Source organism: Coregonus clupeaformis, unplaced genomic scaffold (genome assembly GCF_020615455.1).
Source record: "Coregonus clupeaformis isolate EN_2021a unplaced genomic scaffold, ASM2061545v1 scaf0427, whole genome shotgun sequence".
Lineage (NCBI taxonomy): Eukaryota > Metazoa > Chordata > Actinopteri > Salmoniformes > Salmonidae > Coregonus > Coregonus clupeaformis.
Window position 1 is genome coordinate 323401 of NW_025533882.1, and position 21213 is coordinate 344613.

General features: G+C 45.1%; 1 protein-coding gene across 2 annotated transcripts in view; it reads left to right on the plus strand.

Annotated features, from left to right (window-relative positions):
* LOC121560766 (zinc finger protein 407-like) overlaps positions 1-18745 on the plus strand; it is a 173655-nt gene extending 154910 nt beyond the window's left edge. For both annotated transcript variants that reach the window (XM_045215349.1, XM_045215350.1), the window contains exon 9: positions 16621-18745. In XM_045215349.1, the coding sequence (XP_045071284.1) occupies positions 16621-17525 (905 nt within the window). In that variant the 3' untranslated portion in view covers positions 17526-18745. The remainder of the gene's footprint in view (positions 1-16620) is intronic.
* The last annotated feature ends 2468 nt before the right edge of the window (positions 18746-21213 follow it).

The following is a 21213-nucleotide window of genomic DNA, read 5'->3' on the forward strand; positions in this document are numbered from 1 at the left end:
GACCTGAGCAATTCCACGGTAACAGAATGATGCTTTGACTCTGTTTTTTTTTTGTACTTTAAAATGTATGCCAAACAAAAACTATTGATTTCAAAGTTTAACAAACCATACAACTCGATGCACAAGGACAACTTTTTTATGCAACCACTGTTAACTATCTGCTCCAAATTAAGATTCAAAGATGTCTGCAGAAAGAATGGGGCGTCAGCTATGACATGACACCTTGAATCTGAATTTTTTTATTTTGGTTATGTAACTACAGTAAGTAAAGTGGGTGTACACCCAGGAACGGAATTACGGTAATGGAATTTCATCATGGGTCCCTGATCTGTACTACACAGAAAGGCATAATTATGGACATGAATGTCATTCTCCTCATGTTTCACAAGTTTGGACATCACAGCAGAGCACAGAGTACAGTAGAGTACAGTAGAGTACAGTAGAGTAGAGAACAGCAGAGTAGAGTAGAGTATAGTTCAGTACAGTGCAGTAGAGTACAGTAAAGTAGAGTATAGTTAAGTACAGTAGAGGACAGTACAATATACTGTACTCTACTATACTCTAATTTGTTTTACTATATTGTACTGTACTACTGTGTTGTATTCGACTGTACTCTACATTTCTCTACTCACTGTACTGTACTATCCATACTAGTGAAACATATGTATATGATAGGTTCAGATTTGGTCAGTACGGTCCGTCTGTGGACATTAACATCAAAGCCAGGGTGGACTGACCAAATTTCAACCACTATTCTACGTCCATGGATGTTCGGTGTCGGTCGGTGCTCAGTGGGTGAGGATGCTGGTTACAGTAAATGGAAAGAGAGGGGGCGCATGGGTAAGTGTCAGTTAGAGCTGGGAGATGTGACATTAACTGGACAGTGAGAGAGAGGGAGGGGTTGTCCAGACTGACTGTTTTAACGCTCTTGGTTTGACCACCAGATAACAGAAATAGAAAGAACATAACAGTGTGCCATTGCAAGGGAGGACAGTAGCAGGTGACCCAACTGTGGTTTGTGACAATTAGCATTTCCCATTGTAGCCAATTCAGTTGCAGTAATTCCGTTACAGATTTTTTTGGTAACAGAATTACGAGTTTTAATCACTTAATAATTCATAAACAAATTTGATATCAGTAAAACCACTATAACTAATTGGTAGGTCCACCTTTACTTGTTACTTCTGTGAACTTTCATTATCCTCAGTCATGAGGGAGATAAATTAGAAAATATGTTAAAGATATCTGGTTTTTGGTAACGGGATTACAAGTGACGAGGTAATATTTCTTAAACTTACTGAAGGTAAACCATTTCTCCAAAATGAAATATAAGTGTTGATATTAGTTGGCATGGGTCGTTATGTCAATATTATTGTGTTTGATGTATTTCTGATACCTTTTAAGACTTTTTCTGGTAGATGTTTTCTAAGACCCCTTTTCCATCTGTTTATCCAGAAATCAAAGCCTTATGTCTAATTTTTAAGATGGAAAATTATTGAAAAATGTATCTATGCTTTCATTTCCCAACAATGTAGACTCTTAGCTTTCATTTGACACCCAAGTTGATTTGCTCCTATGAACTTCACATGTTGGTGCTCATGGGTTCTTTTCAATGGAAATTCCCACCTCTAAATCGTGACCTCTTATCAGAGTCTTTACCTGCAGTTCTATCTGAAACTCCCTCCCTCCCTCCCTCCCTCCCCTTCCGTCACTGTCTCAGCAGTGCTGCTGTTACCCCAGGGACCATTGAAGAAGAAGTTGGAGAACCATCCACACCCTCCTCACCCACCTGCAGCCTCTCAAATCATCATGGCAGGCACGCGGACCAAAACAAGTCATGACCGTTATGTTAGTCAGCACCGTAACTGACTACTTCTCTGCATCCACTCAGACCTTATCCTAGACAGTATGAGTGCTACCGTACCGTCTCCTTTCCCCTCTCCGTGCCCTCCCGTCCCCAGCTGTCACCAAAGAGATTGATAAATTCATGTTATAAGCGCTTTGTTTTCGAGAGCCTCCCGGAGTGAGAGAAAAACACCACCTGCTTGGCGAAGGAGTGGAGGGAGTTAGTCTAACAGGTCTGTGTGTGTCAGGCTGGGTGGGGGGCGTTGAGGGAGGGTTGGGGGGAGACGGCAGACGTTCTCCCGGGTGGGCAGCCACAACGCACCGTGGGCCCTTGCCTTCTGAGAGCGAGCACTGCCCCGTGCCGTGTTGGCCCCCAGTGACCGGCGCTACGCCGTTGCACCGTCAAGCAGGCCGTCGCAGATACCACTGCATGTCACTCCACAGTCCCCCCCTCCCCCACACACACACACTCACACACACATCTGACGGCGGGAACAGCTGTTCTGTTAAACATGCTGTATGGAACGTGTGTCAGCACCATATGCTTCATCTACCATATCAGTCCCAACAGCATGGAGGATCGGAGTCACCCACATACAGTTACAATACACATGCCATTTAGCCAAACACTCACATACATATAGGGAAAAACAAGATATAGCCGATATGAAGAATGATAAATATATTTTTCTTTAAAAAGTGTAATGTTTTTTTATGCACGCATGTACGAGCACGTCTAGTTTTTTTGATTCAGGACCCTGACACTTTATCCATCCTCGCCATTAGAATCCCCGAATCCAAACTTACGGTATTCAATCATTTTGATTAAAAGCCAAGATCTCGAACAGTACTGTTGGGAGTGGAGAGGCCCGAGCAGCCCCGCCACGTTTGAGAATTCATATATTTTCATAAACTTTTAACAATGTCAATGAGACACGTCTTCAATCTTTGGTCCACGCGACAGCAGAGCATTCAATCTTTCTTTAGCTTTTCGACAGAAAATTTGAATACGAGCACAGTGTTATTAATGTGATGGTTGATACGGAGGGCTTCACTGGGGGGGGGATTCGCAGAGGGGGTTTTATTAGTTTTGGAGACACTTGAAGCTGAGGAATAAGAGGGAATGGGAGGAAGCAGGGAGGGCAAATGCAGAAAGCAACGCTCGGCTAGGTCAAACACTGGGCCTTGTTTGGTCCTAGAAGCGTATGTTAAGATTCTAATTCAGCACGCCCAATTAACAACACTAACAAACCAAGAGGTTTCATTCCTACAATTCCTACCAGCTACAGTTTTCAATGTTAGACAGGTTAAGAATATGGCTTCTATATTTGTTTTGTTTAGAATTTTTGGGGTCCCAGACACAATCTTCATTGTGTCCATGTATTATAGTCAAAATGTTCCTCAACATTTGCTCTAATATAAATGTATCTGTTGAAGACAGGCACTTGGAGGCATACCTTCCTAAACTGAGGTTCAATCTTACATGGACAGTTTGTGGTTGACGTCAGTGCATTTGTTAATTAGTGTTAACTCTAACTAATCACACTATTAAAACCTGAAAAGCAAAGTAGAAGAAGCCCAGTTTTGCCCAAGAACAAATTGCATAAATTTTTTCTGAAAAAGACCCATGATGTATGAAATGAAGTATAGATAGTGACTTATATGGATGATATTTGGAGTGATATACTACATTTGGAACACTGATAAATACAATGACTATGACATTCAATTCAAATTTCCCTGATTGACCTTGTCCTTGATGTTATGAAGACACTACCTTGGCAAACATCAAATGATTTGCCAATGGTACTGTAGATCAATTTGTACATCTAAAGTGAACACGTTACACAATCCATAGCAATTGGGCAAGGTAGTGCTGGATTGGTGTATCCCAAATGGCACCGTATTCTCTATATAGCGCACTACTTTTGACCAGAGCCTTATTGGTCTTGGTCAAAAGCAGTGCACTATAAAGGGAACTGGGTGCCATTTGGGACATGAACAACGTCTCTCTTTGACACATCTTTGGTGTCATCGGAGGAGCCATATTGGCGCCTGGGTAATAGACCGGTCTCCTCTTTGACAGGAATTATTACGTGTCTGGTTTCATTTTGTCTCCACCTGTCAATATTCATACCCAGGTCAAACACTATGCTGACATTATTATTGTGTGTGTGTGTTTGTGTACAGTATGCATGTGTGTGTACATACCAGTATCTATACTAACTATGTTTGTTGGTCTTCTTCAGGACAGTTTCTCCCTCTCAGCCCTGTCCTCTTTCCCCTCCCTGTATCAGTGCTGTCATCAGGATGGATTGAGCCAGTCCCCCCAGTGCAAACCAAACCACCGCAGACCACCGCAGACAGACAGAGTGGGCTAGTAACCCACTGGATAACAAGTAGACGCCCTCGTCCCTTTTTGGGGATGTGAGGGGCTGTAGAGTTAGAAATATGGGCTTGTGTGTGTTGAGGTGTCTGATAGGGAAAGAGGGGAGAGGGCGAGGGAGGGGAGAGGGGCCGGAGTTCCAGAGAGGTTCCTGTGGTCGTTTGTAACGGGGACACTCTCTCATAGCACCTGCCCAAACCAGACGCCCCTGTAATGACTCAGACTGATGGTGTTAATAAGACTGGCTGCCCCCCTTGGCTAGTAGTGGAACGCCCCAGCAAACGTAGAGCCCCACAAGACGCAATGCACACACACACACATACACACACACGGACGCAAGCAGGCACACACACGCTCATAGGCATACATAAACACACAAACACGGACAGTCGGGCACACGCACACACATCTCTAGCAAGCCTACCTTTCAGACGAGGGGGTGAGGGAAGAGAGAAACTGACCTTTCCTATCTTTAAAAGAGATAATAATGGAAATAAAAATGTGTTGGTGAAAATCTTTCTGCTGGAAGGAAAACAAGGAATTATTATATATGTCTTCATGCATGTACAGATAATCTGTCTCTTTTTTTATTTAATAGATAAACATCAGTAATTGTTGGTTGATTCCTTTACACACCGTATGGAAACATATAGCCATTTTATTTTTACCAACTGTTTATTTGGTGTTCTCTCAGCATTCTAATGCTTCTGTTTATCCGATGTTTAATCTTTTCTTTCGGGGTACTGATCACCTCTGAGGGTTGTGTGACTAAACAGTGCTACTGTGTGACCAATGCGAGGTGGCTAGTAGTTTTTGTTTGCCACTCTCTCTCTTTCCGAACCGCAGTATTTATTCCTGTACTGTCAGCACAGTCTCCTCTCTCTCTTTCTCTCTCTCTCTCTCTAGCTCTCCCACCTTTAAATCCCTCTCTTTCTCATCTCTCGCTCCTCTCTCTCACTGTCTCTCTCCCTCACCGTCTCTCCCTCTCTCTTATCTCTCTCTCATCTCTCTCTGTCTCTCTCCATCACCCTGTCTCTCTCTCTCTTTGTCTCCCTCTCTTTCTATCCGTCCCGGCCTGAGGTAAACGTATTTGGCAGAAAAGCTGACGGAGAGCTTGTTTTAACAACCCCAAGGTCAGCAAGTCAAAGCCTGCCCTCGTCACGCCACCCTGGCTGTGTGGTGGGCTGTCTGTGTTTGTAGCCGCAGTCGACACTGTGGCATCTCCACGGAAGATTTATCCTCTACACCTTCAATAATTCAATAATGCCTCCTCTCCTCTCCTCTACTCTACTCTTCCTGCCTACACATCTCGTCTTCTCCACTACTCCTCTTCCTCTCCCACTCCTCTCCTCACATCGCATCTCCTCTCCTATTTCACTCCTCTCCTATTCTCCGCTTCTCCTCTTCCTCTCTTCTCCTGCTTCTCTCCGGCTGTGAGTGTTGTTAGAGAGCAGGCCTAAATGCCACCAGGCCTCAGACCGACCCGCTTCCTCTCCTTTTTCTTAGCAAAGGCATGATGGACTGGTGCTGAGGGCTGCAGGTTTACCATGTAGGTGCTTGTGTGTGTGTGGTGTGTGTGTGTGTTTGTGCTGTATGTTGTGAATCATCTGTGTGTTTTCCTGTGCTGTTGTTGACCTGAGTGATGGGTTTTGACCCCCCTGCCTGGCGCCTGCACTCCTCTCTCCCACCCTATTGATTTGATCTGAGGTTTCATAGCCGTGTCATGTGGCTGTGTCATTTACAGTCGTCGCTGTGTGTCTGTACTGTACCCTGGGTTACACTTTCATAGTGAGCGAGCGGCATTCACTTAGTATTGGTAAGTGTAAGATGTCACATGAGATAGTGTTGCATTCATGTCCGTTGATATGAGCATTGGAGAGTTAAAAGCTCGAGGTTGTATTTGTAGGAGCCATTTGACTAGGTTAGCCACTACTGTATTCATTAGCCACCAAAACGGAAGAGAATGGACTGAAACAGGGACTACCTGAACTTGTCTGATAAAAAAAAAAGTATTTCTTTGTCCAAAGTTTTGCAACGGTGTGCCCTAATGAATACGATCCAGGCATTTTCATTAGACATGCAACAAATGAAGGAACCAATTTTGCATCTGTTCCATCAAAGTTTTACTGCCGGTCACTAAGGTGAAGGCTGAAATGGGAGGGTTATCGCCGTCTGTATTATTCGATTGGATTTGATTGAGTGTGATTTTGAACATCCCTCATTTCTCCGAGTTGACAGGTTGTCTCCTTCCCCTGAACCTGTGGTAAACATTGTAATGAGCGTGGATTTCCCACTCGGTCTCTGCCACACTAGGGCTCAGGTTAAGTGCAGTTCCAGGCGATTATACATCATTAGGGTAAGTAAGACTCAGCCACGGGGAGAAGAGAAATGGAAACCTCGGACGTTTCATTCCTCATCGGCTGCATGGAGGCAGGAATAAGGCCCAATATCATACACACTCGCATGGTCGGACACTCACACGCAAGCAAATACATGTACGCGTGCACACGCACAGCCACATAGTCACACATCACTGTGCCAACTTTATAGGGGTTAAAACACCCTGATCACTCCCACACCAGCCAGTCAGTCAGTCAGTCAACAACATTACTACTGGGGAAGAAAATGGCCATTCCACTACCCTACACTCTACATGGGAAGACAGAGTTGAAACTGGGACTTCTGGGATTTCTTTGACATTCTGTGTCTTTAGAATTAGTCCCATACCAGAGCAGGAACCTCCAGTTGGGCTTGTAAAGTGTGGATTAGATTTGGGGGCCAATGGTAGCTTCAATTGCCTGGTCTTGCATAGGAGAAAGCAAACTCAGAAGTGAGTGATGAAGGAGAGCAGGAATAATACTAATTGTTCTCATTACATAGCAAATCAAAATCAATAGAGCTCAAATAGAGGAGAGGCCAGAGTGGTCTTGAAGGACACTGTAGTTATTGCAACGAAGACGATTTCCTCCCTCCGCCCGGAATTAAAACCCGAGTCCGGACGGCGCGGTGGAACAGATCACGTTTGAATGCTAATTTCGATAAAGGACAGTTAGATTAATAGATCTGCTCTTCTCTCTGATTAAGGAATTGGGTGCATTTGAGATTGGAGTTTTAAATGCAATTTAAAGAAGAAAAAACACATGGAGAAAAATAGGAGATATTTCCTCAATTAAAGCCAGAAATGCCATTACCAGGAGAGCATATTTTATACAGGCAATTACAAGGTCAATACATCCTCAACACGCTCCCTTAATGTTCCCCTATGTATGTTCTGGAATTGTGTTCTTGTATTCTACTTCTTTAATTGCTCTGTAGTGGCTGCGCAGACACACACACATACGCTCATTCGTGCGCACACACACTCATACATTAATGTGCACAGACACACAAACACGCACACGGACGCACGCCGCACACACACACAGACAGACCCACGCCACACACACACACACACACGGACCCTGCACACACATAGGGTTTTAGTAGCTGGGGGAGCAGGGGGAGAGAAGGGCTGGTCTGGTTTGTCTCTCTGGGCTGGGTGACAGCTGTGTGTGAAGTCCTCTGAAACCGCCCACACTGTCATCTGTTCACAAGAGATCTACACACACACGCGCACACACACACACGCACACATGCAAATACTTATTTGCAAGTACTTAACATCATGATAAGCTGTTAGTGGTTTTGTAAAGCATTCCTTCATTATTGACTTGAGTCCATAACCCAGACCTACCTTGAAAGGACAGAGATGGAAATTCAGGTGGCAGCAAACTGCAAAAGTGACAAAGAGTGAGGAGGAGAGAGGGAGAAGAAGACTAGCTGCGAAAGAGGCAGAGAGGACAGAGCGAAGAGGAGCGATTTCACGCGCGAGAAAGAAAGAGTGAGAATGAAGGAGAAAGCGAGAGGGGCAGGGCTGGTTTACATAACACCGGAGATCGTCTTTGGCATGCGTCAGCTGCCGAGAGGCATCAATCACTCCATCTGTGTAAAATCACAAGCTGACTTCGATATTGCTAAATATTTATACTGTCAGATACACACAGGCAGTGCAGATGAAAAGGGCATTTCATTAGGCCTTCTCCAGCCTGTCAGCCTGCAGATGGAGATTAGAGGGAAACCTCCCACCATGGTCGCCTCACTCCGTCTCCCCAGCTCTATATTTAGCCCCTTCACCACGATAAATATCTCCAGCATGCCTCTGTTAGGTAAATACTGGGTAAATACGACCAGGGATGATCTGGAGGTAATGTAAACAGAACGTTGTGTCGTTGAGAGGTAACAACAGGGAAGTAACGCAGTAGGTTTGGGTTTGGTCAGGCCTGTTGCCTCGACTTTGCTAGGTCTTGCGCTACCTATTTTTTCTCTCTCTTTCTGTCTGTCTTTCTCTTTTTCTGTATTTCTTTCTCTATCTCTTTCTGTCTGTCTTTCTCTTTCTCTGTATTTCTTTCACGATCTCTTTCTTTCACTCATCTCTTTCTCTTCATCTATCTTCTTCGGTTTAGACGTGAAGTGCGGCACATCTTTTTGATTACTCACAGAGGGCTGAATATTTCATCTGTCTGACTATCTGACTTTCAGATCATAGTAGCCCCCCGCTCTCTCTCTCTCGCTCTCTCGCTCTCAAAGCAACAAAGAAATAGAAAACTTTTCTGCTTAATTACAGTGGAAATCTCCATGTTGATTAGCGGGGAAAAAATCTGCTTTAGTCTTCCCAACTTCAAATGTATAATGAATCATTAAGTCATGGGAGAGTGTGAGTGAAAGGGATAGAAAAGGGACACATGATGGAGGGAGGAATGGAGAGAGGAGGAGAAAGGGAAAGGTGTGTAATTATCTTCAGAATGTAGACATCACCAGTAAATCCATGGAGCCATCTGACATGGCTAATTAAGGAAGCAATCAAAGGTCCACCTCCCGAGAGTTGGAGAGGGAGAGGGCAAGGGAGAGAGAGGGAGAGGGAGAGAGAGGGAAGGGTAATGGGGAGAGTGAGAGAAGGGCAGGAAGGAGAGTTGAGGAGTGACTGAAGCAGTCTGTTCTGTTGTGGTGATTCCATGTGTTAGTCCTCTGAGCGGAGGCTCATGCAGGCCTAACTATCCCCAGCTCCTTTACCATGCTTTCGGTCTGACGCTCACCATCACAGATATGTGACCGACCGCCTCGATTCGGTCTTGTGTAGCAAAATTTGAAATTGTGTTTTTTACATTGGATAAAAGTAGAGACTCGGAGCTAGAAAATGGTATATCATACACTGCAGTTGAGGAACAATGGGAAAGTAATTCTGCTTTGAAAGTTGATAAACTTGTAATCCCACTTTTGAGAAAATGGCCGTTGAATGTTTTGGTACACCTACTGGAGAGCTCTTCTTTGTCTACACCCATTCAGCATCGTTCACACCCTCTTAACCTTAGTCCCACCCATCTCTTTAAGGATTCACATGTGAGGCCATGTGGTAAACACAAGCTATATCAAATAAAATCAAATGTTATTTGTCACATACACAGGATACAGAAGGTGTAAACGGTACAGTGATAGTACTTGCAAACTTGCATAGTAGCAATATCAAAAACAGAAAGTGTCCAGATAAAAATATTTTATAAATATTTTATCGTTATTAGATGGCGCTTACCCAACACACTTGTCTAAATTGATGGGTCATGTGAAGGAAATGCTATAACCACCCCTCACCCACATCTAGCTAAGTGGATGGGTCACTATTGTCTAGACATGTTCATGAAATGCAATCGATGGCCGTAATCACCCCCAGACACACCTCCTAATTTGATGGGTCATGTAATAATCCGGCTGAAGTGGAGTCTTTTGTTTAGACATGTAGCTAGCTAGGTAGCTAGCTAGCTAGCTAAACAATGAACCGGCATAACCCCAACTCATACTACTACCAATACAAACATTGTCATAGCTGTAGTATGAATCTACAGGTAGCTAAAGCTAACAAACTAGGTTCAATGTTAACTAGCTAACATTAGGTTATAACTAGCAATGCAAATGGATTTCTGATTAGAATAATATTACTACACAGATCATACACGTAACGTTAGCTAGCGAGCCAGCAAGCTAACATTTGCTAGCTAACTAACAGTATGCTTTAACTTGCAATAAACATGACTTTCCGACAAAATTATAAACGTATATCTGGAAAATGTAGCTAGACTCTTACCCGTATACATGGATGAATGCTTCACGGCAGACTGGAACCATTTAACTCCGTTTTGTTTGTAGCTACATCTTGTTTGGCCAGCTTTGTGTCAAGTCACTCCAGTTCATACTGACCGTGGCGTGTGCAGAAAGTAGCCCATCACTTTTTCCTACTGATCTGTCAATAGCGCCTGCTAAATTCAGGGCATCAATTTTGTTGAGAAAAGTAGCAAAACTTTTGTAGTTCTCGATGGCTAACATTATATCTTTCAAAAACAGCGCGGTAGAAAGGACTGTCAACACAAACTGAACAGCTCACATTATATACAGAAGTGTGCTACATGGCAGACCAATCCAAACTCATCTCCTGGCATGTCCAGCCCATACAGTATTTGTTATTAAGGCACATGAAAGTTCACATGTTCCAGAAGGCATTTCTTCACAAAAACACATTTTGATAAAAAATACATGTTTATGTTCAAATGCTGCTCCTGTGAAGTAGTCACATGCGACATATGCCTCGTTTCCTGAAACGAGTCACATATTGTAAGTCAGTGTGCTATGCCCCAGTGGAAGGGTGTGTGAGTGCGTGCGTGTGCGTGTGCGTGTGCTTTCTCAGCGGTGCTCTGTAAGAGAACCCATGATGACTTACTGTAACGGCAACTCCGCTAGAAAGCAGCTTGGACCTTGGTAGTAATTCACCCAAGAGTCAGTGCTCTGTGAAATGTGTGTGTCTCTGTGTGTTTGGGATTCCTCTGAACGAATGGTCCAAAGGGTCGGATGCTTCCCCCCCAAAAAACTCACCTTTATCAAGGGTTACCCCCTCTCCCCACCCACCCTCCCTCCCCATCCTCCTCCATTCCCTCCCCTGGTGGCAGATGTGTGGGTGACCATGGGGTCAGCCAGTCTTGGCCAGGGGAGAGTCAGCAGAAAAGGAGCTGAGGAGAGAGAGGAGTGTATGGAGGAGAGAGAGGAGTGCAGGGAGGAGAGAGAGGAGTGCAGGGAGGAGAGAGAGAAGTGCAGGGAGGAGAGATAGGAGTGCAGGGAGAAGAGAGAGGAGTGCAGGGAGGAGAGAGAGGAGTGCAGGGAGGAGAGAGAGAAGTGCAGGGAGAAGAGAGAGGAGTGCAGGGAGGAGAGAGAGAAGTGCAGGGAGGAGAGAGAGGAGTGCAGGGAGGAGAGAGAGGAGTGCAGGGAGGAGTGCAGGGAGGAGAGAGAGGAGTGTAGGGAGGAGAGAGGAGTGCAGGGAGGAGAGAGAGGAGTGCAGGGAGGAGAGAGAGGAGTGTAGGGAGGAGAGAGAGGAGTGTAGGGAGGAGAGAGAGGAGTGTAGGGAGGAGAGAGAGGAGTGCAGGGAGGAGAGTGTAGTGCAGGGAGGAGAGAGAGGAGTGCAGGGAGAAGAGAGAGGAGTGTAGGGAGGAGAGCGAGTAGTGCAGGGAGGAGAGAGGAGGACCGTGACCTGGCTGTATGCACTGTGCACTGAGTGACCAACACTGTACCAAACCCTGGATGTATACCTTCTTCCTTTGCTGGCAGCCCTATGCCCTAATTATACGTCCTTAAAGGCCCACTCTGTGATTTTTATGATTTATTTATGATTATTTAAATGAATGATTGAAACCCATTGATTCTTGAAGAATATCACTTATGTGCCTCTCTTGAGCTACATGTTGAATATACGGTTGACCTAGAAAGATCAGTGCGCCCATGTATGGCTGTTTGTCCTTGGGGTGTTACTGTACTGTGTGTCTCCATCCTTCTCTCTCCTCCTTATCCTTCTCTCATCTCTCCGTCCTCCTCATCCCTCTGTCCCCCTAGTGTCAATCTCGTCCTGGTGTAATTGGTTGTTTTTTGGTCACCAGGCCCGTCCCCTCTCTCTCTCCCTGGCTTTGATTCATAGGGCTTGTAAAGGTGACAGTGGTCCCTCTCAGTCCCTTTCAGCTCGAACAAAGCAGGTGACAAAAACACATCCCTAGACAGCTGACCTGTTGGTCCCCACTGTCCCCACCCCGCCTCTCCTTGCCTGGGCTTGAGGGACACAGGGGGAGGAGGAGTGGGTCTCATGCAAGCATGTAGTGAGGGGAGACCCCATACCCTTCTAGCCCCCCCTCCACACACCCCAGTCCCCTCGCTTCCTTCTTCTACCCCTCCCCCTAACCTCCCATGTCCCCCTCCCCCTAGTCCCACAGCCCAGCCCCCACAGCCCATCCTTGGTGACCTGGATACATGCTCTCTCTGGCACTTTAACTACTTAGCTGTGTCACCTTCAAACCCCCAAAAGCATCACTGACACCCATCTTACTTGTGCATCAGCTGTAAAACAACCTCACAAATAAAATACCCACATGTGTCTTGGGTTTAGTGGTCTCACACCGCCCCATTCTAAGCATCCAGGTTCATATCTATAGTTTTACGTAATCGGCGCGTTAAAGGATTGTAAAGGACTCCGTTTGAAAATTATTGATCTTAAAGCCCATGTGTTTTTCACAGTGTTGTCATTGTGCCGTCATGTTTGATACAGTATAAATGACTGAGCCAGCTTGACTGAGCCAGTTTATGATTCGTATTCACTCTAAATGCTGTATGGTCAGTTCAGTGTTAAGGCAGTTCAGACAATGTTAAGGTTGACTTGTGTAATTGATTGGTGGGGGCTGCATGTTGGTGTTAAGGTTAATTCCTCTAACTGCTGGTAAGTGGCGTCTCAACGCTTCCCAGGCGACGGCCCTCTCCTCCCTGAAGTAATGCCACTTATAACCCCCCTCCTCTGCCCAACACCACAGGCTGTGCTGGCTGGGGGCATTGATCCACTGATCAATATATAGCTGCATCTGTAGTGTACACTACACTGAAGACTCCAAGCTGTTGGTCGTATGGTTATAGGGTAGACTAAAGGCGTCCGCATGCTTCCCAGCCAAAACAGTTTGGAACAGTCTGGGCATATATTATGACAACATTTTGTGACGTTTTTGTTTGTTTCGGCAAGGTTTTTTTCCGGCTATTCGGGCACACATCTTTTTTCTCTCGAGGCAAGCCGAAGTCGGTAGCCGAAGTCGGTAGCCGAAGTCTACACCGCCTCGTCGGTGATTACCCAACAGTAGGAATTCTTCAATGAAGTGCCTGTTGTCATTCAATGAGAGATGACTCATCCTCATGCACATTTTTTCACTTGAGAAATACTGCACCAAACATCTTAGTTAGATGTCAAATTGCGTGACTAAGATCTCTTCGGCAAAACATTTCAAAATGAATGACAGAGTTCTTAGATTCATTCGGACTATTTTGAGGAAGTGTATACTGGCTACGGCATGTTAAAATGGACAAACAGTACTATTGACATTTTTCAAGGTCTTTAATTATGCAAGCACACTGTATGCGAGCACACTGGCTGTGTATGTCTGACTGACTGACTGTCTGTCGGTTTGTCTGTCTGCATTCTCCTGTGTCTCTGACACTATAATTCTCTTATTCTTTATTTTCTCCCCATTCGATCTCTGTTGTGGCTTTTCCCTCATTCTCTGTAGGGAGGCCACTCTCATCTGGAGAAATGACATCAGAGCCCCCCTTCTATCGCTCCCCTTCTTTCTTTTTTATCTTATTCTCGCCGAGCCTCCATCTTGTTTGGAATCACTGCAAATAATGCAGTGTGCCTCTCTCTGTCCTCACAACTCGCTGTTAAAGGAATCAGTCACTCAGAACACTCAAAACACATATTAAACACGCATCAGCCTCTCGCCGGGGCCAAATCACGCTGTTCAAATGTTGTTCTTCCACCGGGAGTGTGGGGACAAGTGAAGAGATGGGATGCGCAACATTAACTTGATTCACGGCGGCGGCGACTGAGTGACACCCCATAAACCTCAGCAGGCAGGCTGGCTGCTGCTAGGCCCGGCAGACATCACCCCACGGATAATGTGACACACGCTAGCGATGCCTCCTATAGCCCGCCACACACATACATAAGTGCAGACACACACATATGCGCAGACACACACACACGCGTACACATGCACACACACAAACCCTCACTCGTTTTATGGTAATGTATAAAACATCACAGCAGTGAGTTATTGTCCTCTCCAGTCAGCCTCTCGGCTCTTAGCAGTTCAGCGTTGGCGTAATACGTTAGCAGTAAAGCGGTGGCCTGTGGGTCTCTGTAAACAGGTAACCTCTTCTGTCCTAAATGTCAGCCTCCCATACAGAGGGACTGGCACCCTAGCTGTCACAGCACTTGTTCTATAGACTGTCCATAGACTGACCATAGTGTTTCCGACTAATATATTTATGACTATGGGTTTTAATGTGTTCACTCTGAATTATGGAGATTTGGTTTCCTATTGTGTCATTATACTTCTCATGAAAGGAGTTGAATATTTGTTTCTATTGCGATATAGCCTACCTGCCGTGTACTTCATGAGATTAGCTAGATTTTGTATTTTATTTTAGAATTGTATTGTTACAGGTTTGTGCTTAAATACATTATGCGATCCATCCAGAGAGTGAGGGAAAAAGAAAGACAGAAGGAGAGAGAGAGAGCGAAAGAGAGAGGGAAAGAGAGATGAGAGAGAGGAGGACAGAACGAGACAGAGAAAGACAAGGAAAGTGGGAAACAGAGGGTATAGGCTTGACTCTGATAATCGAAGAGGCCTTCTCAAGGAGTGGACGACTGATACATCTCTCTGTGAGTGGGCTCTCCTCTTCTCCTCTCTTCCTCTCCTCTGTCTGGAATGAAACCGGCATCGCTCTGCCACAGTCATCTACACTTATATTTCACTCTGATGTTATGTGTCATCCACAGGGAACACACAAAGTATTGTCCCCCCCCAACAATTTCCCATGCAATCACTGCCGGGGGGTTGTGTGAAGATGGGGGCTATTTTGTAAAGGCATATCAGTGGAGGATGGAGATGGACTGCTATTTGGCAGAGGGTGATGGGAGTAGTGATTATGAAGAACTGACCACTGGTCAGTTTGATGACACACAGACGTACTAGCATTAGTTACACTAGTCACTGGGATACACAATGTCCCCCATCTTGATTAGGTGTAGTTGACGATGCTGTAGCTACAGTATTGTCATTGTGCATTAGTACACTGGTCATCATAGGTCATTTTGTAGCACAACTACATTTTGTAGCTTTGCCATCAAATGATCAACCCACCTGGTAAAATGAAATAAAAATAGAAATGACAGGGAGAAATAGATAAATAAATGATCGATGAGTTTATTGTTGCGTGTGTGAAGCAGACCTGGGTCAGATTCTTTCAAATACCTCGTTCTCTGATTTACATTTAGCCCGGTACAATGGAACCAAGCACACCTGTAGGTATAAGCCTAGAAAATATTTGACCCAGGTCTGGTGTGTGTGTGTTTGTGTGTGTGTTTGTGTGTGTGTATCTCCTGTTCACCTCTCCAAATCCTTTTCTCTGGATAGATTATGCACGTCTGAATCCTCTGAGCTGCTCTCAACCTTAAACAATGCCATTTCTAACACCATTCCCATTGCCTTGGCAACTCCATAGCAACCTGTGATCTGCCAGGGCATGGTGTGGATCAATTAGCACCATCTGATATCTCACCACTTCTTGTCACCCATTTTAATATCTTGATATTGTCTTGTTTTCTTTTTGGAAAAATGAATTTGTGTATTTATTTTGTTAACAAATATGCGTCCTAGATTATTTTTCATATCAAGTTAATGCAGTATTTATATATAATCTTTGATGCTATGCTCTACTATTACATAAACTTTGCCAGTGCCCTGCAGAAATTGAATTTAAAAAGGAATAAAGGAAAAATAGAGGCAACATGCCCCTGGTCAATAGAATGATTGGTCATCAAAAAGAAAAGAGGACCAAGGCACTCTTCATATAATTAATTAAAATGCCTTTATTTGTATGGCATGTTGAATGGAACAAACATTTCTAAATCTAAATCTGACGTGTTTTGGCTGCATGGCCTTCATCAGGGAGTACAAAGATATGATAATACAATGTCTTCTTTTGAACAAAGCATTTTCCAATCAACCCTGATTGAAGACACGAGGGCGTGGTTACAGAATAGTTCATAGTCAATAGTCATTGGACAACACCTAGTAACTTTTTTCAACAATAATTAATGGTCATTGGTGCTATAAGTATAGTCCTAATCACAACAATGTCCATTGACACAATGTTATCAAAACCCCATGCACGTCACACTGCTTTGCCATTAACTTTGCTCCATATCTCTGTGTTTTTTCCAGGTATCGTGTCCAAGTCGTTCGAGTGTCGTCTAAAGGGCCAGGGGGCCACATTCGTGGAGGCGGACACCGCGTTTGACGGGGCCTTCCCGGTGCGGAGCGTGGGCTCCATGGAGGGGCTGGAGGGCCAGGGGGGTGTCCAGCAGGTGATCATCCTCCAGGGCTACGGCGGTGGGGAGATGGCCTTCGACCAGGCCCTGGAAGAGTCAGCCGCTGCCACCTTGCGGGACCTGGCCATGGCGGGTCAGGTGGCCGAGGTGCTCCACATCACTGAGGATGGCCAGGTCATCTCCTCGGGGAGGGAGGTGTCTGCAGGCGGGGCCCATCACCTGGCCGGAGGCACCACCCAGTACGTCCTGCTGGAGTCCGGCGGGTCTGTAGCCGGAGGCGGGGGTGGAGTTCACGGGGGAGGGGCGATGCACCACCACATGGAGTCGGAGTCATCCACGGCTCTGGATGCCCTTCTCAGCGCCGTCAGCGAGATGGGCCAGCAGGAAGAGGACAGCCAAGAGGTCATGACTCAGGAAGTGGTGTCAGAGGTCATGGAGCGAGTAGTAGAGGAGGAGGAGATGGAGGTGGAAGTGAAGACGGAGGAGGAGGTGTGCGAGGAGCACCAGGTGCAGGATGAGCAGGTGGTCCAGGAGGTGCTGCAGTTTGCAGCCAGCCAGCTGATGATGAAGGAGGGGCTGACACAGGTAATCATCAACGATGAGGGGACCCACTACATCGTGACGGAGCTGGATGACAACACCCTCCAGGTGGAGGGGACCATGTACACCCAGCACCAGGGAGGGGAGGACGACCAGCAGAGCGAGGGAGTTTCAGAGGGCCAGGCTGGGGAGAGGATGGTCTACTACCTGGATGGAGCTCCACACAACGTGGTTCTGGAGAAGGTGGAAGTGGACTAGTCAGTGACTGTGGCCAGAATTTCAATTGGATTTCCTTGATTCCTCGCGTCCTCTCTCCTCGCCTCCTTCTCAAAACCTGTTGGATAAGAAGTTATAGGGGAGGGACCTTTGACCTTTTCATCCATTGGGTTTTGATGAGGCGGCGAGGAGAGAGAATGCAAGAAATCAAGGAAATGCAATTGAGACTCTGCCTGTGTGAAGGCGGCAGGTAGCTTAGTGGTTAAGAGCGTTGTGCCAGTAACCAAAAGGTCGCTGGTTCTAATCCCCGAGCCATGGAAATACATATGCTATTTTCACATGGTTATATTTTTTGAAGTGTGTTCAATTGCAAAAATGTCCAGCAGGAAATGTTCCTGTTATCTAGAAGGACTTACAATCTTTAAGTTGCATTGTTTGGTTTTATTGAAAGTTGGAGAATAATAACAGCTTTATTTTTCTTTTTGATATGGTTTTACTAAAAGGAAGATTCCACCCTAAAACGAACTTTTGGTATTTGTTTAATTAGTCCATTGTTGATACAGTCCCACAATGTTTTACATGTCAGCAATCCATTTTTCAAGATATATAACTTTCAAAATACAGAAATACAGCCAGTGTGAGGCATTCTGATACTATATCAACAATGGACTAATGAAACAAATACCAAAATATAGTTTTTGGGTGGAGTTTTCCTTTAAGTAGTGAATTAGTTTGCAATTGTAAATTAAATAATTATTTTTTGTTAGTTTATTTGAAAGGTACATTAATAGGTCATGTTTTGATAAGAGAGGCTATTACACCTTGGACATCGAAAATATCCAGGCTGCTGATTGGTCTAAATCCAGGGGCAGTCCACTGATTGGCTTTTTCATTCCTGCAATTGCTCAATATGGTCAGGATGCTGATTGGTCTGAATCCAGGGGCAGTCCACCTGTTTTTCAGGATGTTCTTAAAATGTCATGGTGCTGACATTGTTTTGCATCATTAATAAGTTATCTTATAGTGAGTGTTCTTTGACTGACAGATAGGACAAATTAATTGGATTGTCGCAGAAACATGTTTTGACAGAATAGCATGAAGAGATGACACAACATTTAGTGAGTTGCTGATAATCGTCAATAAAATAAAGTTGCTAAGTATTTTTTTTCCTGCTCTCAGTTAATGTAAATATGTTTCTGTAAATGAAATTGTAATGATACTTGCATTTGAGTTATGACAATAAAGCTCAATCTTCATTTGGAGGGGTGTTAGTTCACCTCAAGTTTTCTATGACAGTGATACAATCTCCTATTCACATAAACCACATGAACTTACATGCATCAACTGACATAGGAGCTTCGACCAAGTGTGTTTCCAATCACCATCATCATGATCATCACCATTGTCATTATCACCATCATTACCATCATCATGATCGCCATCATCCTAATCATAATCCTCCTCTCCCTCACTCAGCCCCCTATTCACTCCCTCCATTGTGTTGAACAGAACACACACATCCTTTCTCCTTGCAGTATTCAAGAGCTGGAAGAGGGAATCAATATTCACTTAGGGCCATAGCACAGCCTCTGATTGAGTGAGTGGGAGGTCAGAATGACGGCTATGAACACAATGCCGAAGACTGGCGTTCACACAGGGGCCATCAGGAGATCATCCCTTTACTGAGAGAGAGAGAGAGAGAGAGAGAGAGAGAGAGAGAGAGAGAGAGAGAGAGAGAGAGAGAGAGAGAGAGAGAGAGAGAGAGAGAGAGAGAGAGAGAGAGAGAGAGAGAGAGAGAGAGAGAGAGAGAGAGAGAGAGATGTGGGCTGGCTGAGGTGAGAGAGGAGCAGAAGAGCAGCAGCAGAGAAATCCCCCTCATTGGAAGTCCCCCACTGTTGGAAGGTGAGCCTGTAATTTCACATGGCATACTGTATGTCTCTCTCCTACACAGGACTATAGCAGCCCTGCCTCAGCTAAAACCTGCAATCCTCGCTGTCCCCTTTCACGCTTTCTCCTCCCAGTTAACACACAGTTAGCACAATTATATCACGTGAATCACCATGGTGTGTAGGTTTCTATGTGTGTATTGCTGTACGTGTGTGTGTACGTGTAATATGCTGGTATATGTGCGCGGCGTGTGTCTCACTCTCTCCACCCTGTGCGGCTTCCTAATCAGAGATGGGTGGATCATTATTAGCTGCAGCAGGCCGTGCGTGTGACATGGAAGAGGGAGAAATTAGCAGCTGTCACCAAGTGATGAGTTCATTTCCTGACAGGCCCGGTTCGCCTGAGTCCGTTAGAGACGACGGCTGATGGAAACCTGCCGCTGCAGCTTAATTGGCGAGCCAGAAAAGGGCAGGGGGAGTGTAGGGGGAGGGGAAGGGGGGTGGAGGGACGGCTATCCTCCCTCTCCTTCCATCACTTTGTGGGGGCAGACGGGAGAGCAAGAGGGACAGGGTATGGGATCTCTCTGAGTATGATAAATATGGCAATTCTGTTTAGTTCGCCGTCTATAGAAAACATATCAGCCCATGGATCATTTTCTTAATGTCTCCGCTATTAGTTTGGCGGCCCCTTTGGCAGTATTAGCATTCTCGCCGATACTGATACACTCTGGTTGTGTGTTGTGTCCTGGGGGCAGCATGCAGGTACAATTCTATTAAAGGGACCTGTTTGTTTGTGGTCTATTTTCTCTCTATGTTATGTGGTCTTGTACCTGGAACATTAAGGCAGTTGAAGATATAGAACAATTCTATATTTTCTAGTCAATCATTGTTTGTATCAATACTCTAACTGAACTGTAATTTCTTGAGTCTGTGAAAGCTTATATAATGCGGCAGCAACAGTTTAGGAGTGGTTCATCTCTTTAAGGAATGATGGGGCCTTCCATCTCTCTCTCCCCCATATCCCTGTCTTTGATCACACTAATCCAGCGCTAGCACCCCCCACCCTCCTGCCATAGACCCACTGCCACACCTACCTCAGCGCGTGACAAACATTGACAGCCAGTCCCGCCACTCATAGCAGGCGTTCCCCCACAGAACCCCCCAACACACACACAGCCAAATACACACAGTAACACACACGCACACACATTGGCTCAAGCATGTCCACAAACACACACAAGCACATGAGCACACACACACGCACACCCCCCTGAAAACACAACAGGCCCACAGACATGCGGGCTCTCAACACTTCATTAAGAGAAGCAGTGATTGAAAAACGATCCGATTATCTTAATATGAAGAGCGGGGTGACCGAAATAACTGTCATTTCAACCTTGAACGAGAAACAACTGTAAGTGCTTTTAATTAGACACACAACACAGCGGAATAGTCTTGCAATGAGAGAGAGAGAGAAAGAGAGAGAGATGTATTCCCCCTCCTTCCCCGGCAACTTTATGAAAACTTTGTTGAAGTAAAAGGGTGGGAAAACCTCCTTAAAAATGTTTTTCCATTTAGATTTACAATATTTAATTTAGATCTCTAGAGAGAGAGAAAAAATGTGATGTTCTACATCTATCTGCTTCAATTATGTAATTTAACATTCTCAGTTTTCTTTAGCTACCATTTAGAGAGAAATATACACGTGGATACACATTTAAAGAGATCATGCTACCCCTGAAACAGAATATGACTGTTTGCTATATTTTCACTGTCAGAGAGAGCTAACACTGTATTCTCTTTCAAAAGCTATTGCGATATTGTTTCACCATATGGAGGTGTGT